At 43.1% G+C, this 7,144-nt stretch overlaps 1 protein-coding gene across 1 annotated transcript; it reads right to left on the reverse strand.

Annotated features, from left to right (window-relative positions):
* Nucleotides 1–1,624: 1,624 nt before the first annotated feature.
* wfikkn2a (info WAP, follistatin/kazal, immunoglobulin, kunitz and netrin domain containing 2a) lies at nucleotides 1,625–6,030 on the reverse strand. Its single transcript, XM_031751199.2, has 3 exons — nucleotides 4,834–6,030; nucleotides 3,704–4,020; nucleotides 1,625–3,506 (listed from the first exon to the last, which is right to left on the reverse strand). The coding sequence occupies exons 1-3, from the start codon at nucleotides 5,044–5,046 to the stop codon at nucleotides 2,306–2,308; spliced, it is 1,731 nt and encodes a 576-aa protein (XP_031607059.2). The 5' UTR covers nucleotides 5,047–6,030; the 3' UTR covers nucleotides 1,625–2,305.
* Between the last annotated feature and the right edge of the window lie 1,114 nt (nucleotides 6,031–7,144).

Here is a 7,144-nt window from a genome sequence, read left to right on the forward strand (position 1 = left end):
ATAAGCAACATGTCAAACTCAAATAGTCACTTATCTGTTTTTATACTTTAAATTGAAAGGCTACATTTTCAAACTGCTTTCACTTATTTTAGGATGTTTGAATATAAAGACATTTGCAACTGATAACTGTTCAAATTATTGACTTGAATGTTTCTCAATGATTGCAAACACCAACACAGGATAAGAAATACTGAAATTATTTGTTAATTTGTTCACAAATAACCAAAATCTTGTGATGTGAAAGCGAGACATGGAAATGATGCAAGGACTGTCCCTACTCCGCTTCTATTTCATATCACATATGTGTGTATTTTTTTAATAGATATAGATTTGATCAAATTATAATGAATATGGACATTGGTTGGCAATCCAACCTTATTAGATTCCTGTGAAACATATCTAATGTACAACTTAATTTCATTTATTTATTTTTTCCAATTAGTCATCTTAAAGTGAAAGTAAATCACTGCTCTGTATACATGGAGGTTCTTCAGTGATATAGTGTCACTGAGGGCACTGTGCCCCCCCTTTGTACCTGCCGCTGTCTGGCTTATTATTATGGTCTGTCTGGCCGGCTGCCTGGCTGGTGGTCTCTAAGTGAACTTGATACTGAAATCAGCAGCCAGCTGTGATGTGTAGTACATCAAGGAGGCTGTGCGGAGCTCTGTCTGGAGCTCAGCCAGTCACTTAACACTTGTCAACAGTTCTAATGAAAGTGGCCTTTTCCTTGGTGGCCTCTTTTTCATTAGCAGGGTCAGAGGTTGCCGCCCAAGGCTAGTTGTCGGTCGGTGGGAAGGAGGTTGAGGAAGAGGGCTGAGGAAGGGATTTAGAGAAGGGGATATAAGGCCAGAGGGGAAAGGAGGGAGGGGAGAACATTCAAAGGCTAGCTGGCGCTATGATCAGCTGATCCAGCTCAAGAAGCATTTATAAACCCTGCCTCGATTCTCAAATTACAAAAACCTGCAAGGCTGATTTTCTTTTCGCCACTGTCACCATCCACAACCAAGATCTTACCGTGAAAACATTATAGCGTTTTCAGAATAATTGTGCGTGCTTGAAGCTCTGCATTGACTCGCTCGCTTCATGAGTTACCTTCCCCTGCTCCTGCTTAACTTATAACACCCTTTTACACCCCTTCCACTCCTCTCTCTGTTCTCTATTATGTCCCCTAAACACAGATGTGGCCAACTGAGGGAGCGAAAGAGAGAGAATCAGCCAACATCCCTCTCCTCCTCCCCCTCCTCCTCTTCCCCTTCACCGCGGCCTCTTGCACATGAAAGGGACCGTGCAAGGCCAATGGATGGTCGGTGGGGTGTGTGCTATGCGAGGGCCCCAGACCCAGACACAACACAACACACAGCTCCACAGGCCACCACAGCTGTGCTGGAATGTGACCTGTTTCAGATTTTAATGCCAGACTCGGCCCTGCGTGTGTGTGTCTGTGTGTGTGTGTAGAAGGAGGAGGACATGGATGGAGGGACGTCAACTACAGAACAACATGCACTGCCCGCCTTAACGCTTTGACAAATTGTAGCCGTGTCTGGTATTTCTCCTTCAGAAGAGGAAACTGCATTTTTAAAAAATCAAGAAGGAAGGAACATTTTTCAAGATTAGCTTTATTTATTTGCTATCATGTTTTATACATGTTTTAATGAACATTAATGTAGGATATCATAGACAAAATAAAAAACATATCTGGTCCCTATGCAATTAGATCAACAGAGCTAGATCAGTAAAAATAAATATGAAGTACACAAGTCCACGTACACATGGAAACTCAAAAAAATCTAAAAATAAAAAAAATTGTCCGGAAAATGGAACCGAAGAGCTTATTTGATTCTGGTTGATAAACTGAGGCATTATAGTGAGCTTAAGTGCTGAGGACAGATGTTACAAAATATCAACTGTGAGATACCCATCAAAAAAATAAAGCAACTATACTAATCTTATTAGGATATGCTGATATACGAGTGGCATTAGTGTATATTTGGGTAACATTTGGAAAGGAAAAGGATTAAATACTTTAAACAGGGTAAATGATTCTGACTATTAATATGCCACTTGCTTAATCCAGACAGTGTACCCCACAACTGAATAAAAAGAAATAACACAGTGAACAGTACGGATGATGTAAAATGTTTTTCTGAGACCTTCTGAGCTGTGTGGAAAATGAGAGAGGAAGGAAAACAACAACCTGCAGATACGTTTCTAGTTTTGCGTTTGTTGGCAGTCAGTCTGACTGTTGAGGTCACTGGATTTATCTGAAAATGACAACCTGTAATGAGCTTTCAGTTGCTATCAGAGTTTACTGGACGGTGGAGAAATCTTTAATGAAATCGCAGGTTTTCTTGCTGATTATCTCGCGCAGCTTCCTGATTCTGCGATTGCTCGAGGAGCCTACAAAGCTGTCGGGCTGCAGGACAGCCATGCCGTTGTGGACATCCCCCATGATGATGAGCTGCCCGTCGGCCACGGTGATGTTGGGGCAGGGGCAGTTCCAGTCCATGTTTAGAAGAGTCACTTCGAGCGGTTCTTTGCCAAAGAACCTAAGACCCATCTTCTCATCCTTCAAGATCTCCTCCACCGTCACCAAAGCGTGGCCCGACTCTTGCTCCTCTGTCAGCTCGGTCACCCGGCCGAGGATCACGAAGTCGCTCTTGCAAAAGCTGGCCACCATCTTGCCTCTGGGTTTGCACACCTTGCAGTTGTTGTTCTTCGGAAAGGGGCACATCTCTTCGCAGGCCTCTTTAGATTGAAAGTTGTTCTCGTTGCCACCGCAGCCTCCATACACAAACGACTGGCACTTTTTGAGAGTGCTGCTATAAGCCCAGCGGGGCTCGTAGGCTTTGCAAGGGCCTTGAAGGCTTGGAAGGCTACAGGGAGCTGCCAGCTCTCCTCCGCATGACAGCATGCAGGCTTCGTAGGTGTCAAAGTGGTTTCTGTTTTTGTTGCACTGACTGTAGGTAAAGGTGAAGCAGTTGTTCCTCTTTGGTTCATAATACCAGCTTATGCTCTCTTCCCCACAGTCATCTGTGTCTGGACTCTTAAGGCACTCGGCAGCTGGAAAAGGCAGGTTGGTGCTGTTCCCCTCTGGATTTTTACCTTTCGTTTCTTTCTTGATCACTACCAGAGGATAGTGTGATGACACACTTCCTCCAACATTTCTGGCCGTGCACGTATAGATTCCAGCATCCTGAAGTTGCGCATTGTATATAACCAGCTGACCGATGTTAGTGACCACGACGTTCCCTCGGACGTGATTGGGTCTCATTACGATATTCTCTTTCCCTTTCAGTTGCTTCTCCCAGGTGATTTCCGGATGCGGCTTTCCAGACACTTCACACAGGAAGGTGGCTGTCTCACCCACAAAGACAGCCTGCTGGCTGGGTCCATTGTGTATGGCGGGAAGCTGGATGTCAGTCGGGAGGGTGGTCTGGAGGGCAGTGGTGGGATGTAATGTGGTCTCCACAGGGAGTGGGCTGGTGTTTGGCCAGGTCAGGTGGTACCTGTAGGTAATAAATCAGAGCCAGTTAATGTCTGAGGTTCTTCTTTCATTCCCATTGGGATGTTTTGTACACAAAACAAATTAATATTGCTAAAACTAAAGCTAGAGGAGAGTCTCAATTTTTAAGACTGAAGAAGGACAACTTTACCTTGTTACCAAAAAGCAAACAGTAGAGATCTAAAATACTTAACATGTTACCTGCAGGTGACCTCAGAGATAGAGATACCCTTGGAACATGCCTCGGCGTCCATGTAGCACTTGTTATAATACGTCATGCCATCAGATGCGCACGTGAAGTGGGGTTCTCTCTCACAGCGGTCTCGGCACTTGCAAACAGGCTGGCCATCCCAGATGTCACACTCGGACCCTTGCTGAGAGCACATGAACTTGTCGCAGGTGGCACCCTTTGGCATTCCAATGGGGCCCTTGTTCCCTTTGATGTCTATATAGCGTGCTGCCACACAGCTCTTGTTACCACATACATTAGGGCAGCACTTCTCAAAAGTCTCACAGTCCTAAAGTTTGGAAGAGAAAATAACACTTTTCTACCACATACGAGCAGTGAATAGAAACACGTGAACTGGACAAAACAGAGAAGACACTTTAAGGCAGGGATGTCAAAAGTGGAAAAAGAGGAAGTTTTCTGTCATTTTATTGTTTATCTGTTACTTAACTATATTGGTGTAGAATGAACGACAGTGCAGGTGGAGTCTTTGTCACTAGAAAAAGCTGTAAAACTTATGACAATACAGCTAAAAATTCAAAATCGTTGCACTTCACATTTTCCAAACCCCTCCAGAGGGCCAGATTGGAGTCTTTGCCAGCCCGATTGTGGTCCCCGAGCCTTATGTTTGACACCCCTGCTTTAAGGTTTAAAGAAGTCATATTTTGTGTGCACATTTTTCATTTGAGATGAATTTTGGTCTTGAGGATTCTTTAAATACAGGCTTTGTGTTTGCAACGGTATTGGCCAACATGTGATGGCTTGAATAAAAACTTTGAAAGGAGTAAGTTTAGTTATAAATGCACTCCTGCTATATGACCTTACCACGGAGGTTATTTTGGCTGTGTTCAGTTTCTATTACAGTGCAAAAGGAAGGTAATCTACGTTGATCTACGTAAAGAACACATAAATTATTCCCACTGATCACTCTTAACTCCTCTTTTTGTTCAGCCTCGACCGTTTTAACTTCAGTATTCAGTGAATTATCAATTAATTAATTCAAATGAAATTTTCTGAAATGCAGTTTTCTTTCTCTTATTTTTAAATCCAGTTTGCCTAAATCTCGGCTGCACGCGAACATTTTACAAACAGTAAGAGAACTCACCTGATCGGATTCGCACTCGCGCATGCAGGTGCTCATAGCATCCACCCACAGGTTAGGGTTCAGATCGTTCGGGCAAAGACCTGCGTGAGAGTACACCACTTTTGCCACAGACATGGGCATTGCTCTCACACGGCAGCTGTCTATGTAAAGGAGTAGAGTATAGCAATGTCCAAGAAGAAACCAGATCCATCGGTGAAACAGCATCCACCACATATCCGGTGCGTAATGGAAGCACTAAAATGCAGAAAACACAACCGGGTCTCGCCGACTTTAGGGCTTTTAAGATGTCTTTACACTAAGTCCAGTCGCGTGAAATTTAAAAAAGAAAAAGAGACGACGAATAAAATTGAAGGTAGAAAAAAAAGGCGTTTGCGGGACCGGGACCGATCTTGAGAGCTGTCCGGGGTTTTTTTTTTTTTTTTTCTTCCTACGTTGATAGAGGCAGAGGATGAGGGCTGTGGTGGTGCGAACCCCTTTAAGGTCTAGCTACATGAATTACAGTGACCTGTCTACTCGGACAGCATAAACCCAGCTGAGTTACAGTCATGAACAACTTAATTAAAAGTTCGCCAACAGTTTGCAGGCGTTGTTTCACAGAAGACTGGTGAGACACCTGTGCGTAAGGCGCTTAACCCTTAACTTGCAATGCCGGTGAAAAGTAGCGATGATTCCGAAATTATTAACACCATTTTAGTTTAACACCATTTAGTATCCATGAAAAGAGAAATGTGAACTATTAATAAATGTGACATCGCGGTTTGGCACGAGCTCATTCATTCTCATTTGTCAGTGTTAAGATTTACTCAGTATATGAAGAAAAAAACGTTACTATCCTGTAGCATATTGAGCTTTGTGTGAGTTTCTGTTCAGAGATAATGTTTTACACAGACTGCGTATCACTTCATCTTTGTGATAATGCGCAGTGATTACTGTAAAATCTCGTCGGCTCGTCTGAACAAAATGTGACTCTCCAGAAGATAGCGCCAAACTCAGTGCAGTTCCGTCGGGTCTTTGCTTTCTGCACATCCTGTTCTGGTTTGCCTTCTGCACGGGGAGACCACCAAATAGTGCCCGGTTTATTCAAGCTTCTTGGGGTGAAATACAGATGTGGCCGCACTGTATCGGTAATTATAACTGTTTTCGCACTGAGTTGAATATTTTTATTTTGGATAATAGGTCTTTACGCATCTACTTCTTATGTTTTAATGTCTTCCCACCAAGAAACAATTCTGTGCCTCACAAACTCTGATTCACACTTTTATATAGACATATGTAAAACTATAAAAATGTTAATTTCTGCTTCTTACAATTTTGAAATGAGGTTCTTAACATTATTAGTGTGTTAAATCCTAAATCAGTCTCAAACTGCTAACTAAGGAATAACCACTGATTTCCCTTTAATGACTCTTACTGATAAGTTAGTCAATTATAAACTGAATAGAAATTGGTGTTTAACTTTTTTAAGTAAAAGCTTTGCAGTGTCTGGAAACCTAAAAGGAAAAACTTTAGGCAGGGCATGCTGCAGTAAAGGAGAGTCTGCAGGGTCATTTGGCAGCTATCACAATATTGACATGCTGGATGTCACAAATAGTACAGCTTGAAATCACGCTGTGAGAAACTGTATCATTTCCCGCAAAAGGCAATTCCAGGAAGTGCTGCAGAAGAGAAGGCCTCAAAACAAAACAAATAGGTTGGAGTTCTGCTTGGTGTGAACAAAACCACAGGAACAAAGGGTTTTCTATAGTCCACACTTTAAGCCTTTGCTTGTGTTAAATAGCTGGTGCAGCTTTAAAGGAATAAAAATGTTTACATTTTGAAAGCTTCTGTTTCTGCGTCTCTATATGTGTGTGTGTGTGTGTGTGTGTGTGTGTGTGTGTGTGTGTGTGTGTGTGTGTGTGTGTGTGTGTGTGTGTGTGTGAGAGAGGCAAAGAGCGTGGTTATGTAGGCTTCCCAAGCTGAGTCCCTGCTGAGCCTGAAGAGGCCCACTGTTCTTTAGGCCAAGCCCTGCAGTCCCATTCTCCTTTGCTGTCTGTTAGCCCTCTCTGAGGGCACTTGTATAAACACGGACACATAAAAAGGAAGTATACAAAGAATGTGTTTAACACTGATTATAAAGATTCACCTTTGGAAGTGTATACAGTCACAGTCAAGATATGTTTTTCCTGTCTGCTCACTCACAGCCCCACCACCACAGACCCGCCCACCCCTAACCTTCAACCCTCAAGACCCTGCATTCCCAGCATAGTCGACACTGGTGCTTACTGGGCATGTCAAATATTGAATAAAGCTACACGGAGGACCCCATGCAGCC

This window comes from Oreochromis aureus, linkage group 4 (genome assembly GCF_013358895.1).
Source record: "Oreochromis aureus strain Israel breed Guangdong linkage group 4, ZZ_aureus, whole genome shotgun sequence".
Classification (NCBI taxonomy): Eukaryota; Metazoa; Chordata; class Actinopteri; order Cichliformes; family Cichlidae; genus Oreochromis; species Oreochromis aureus.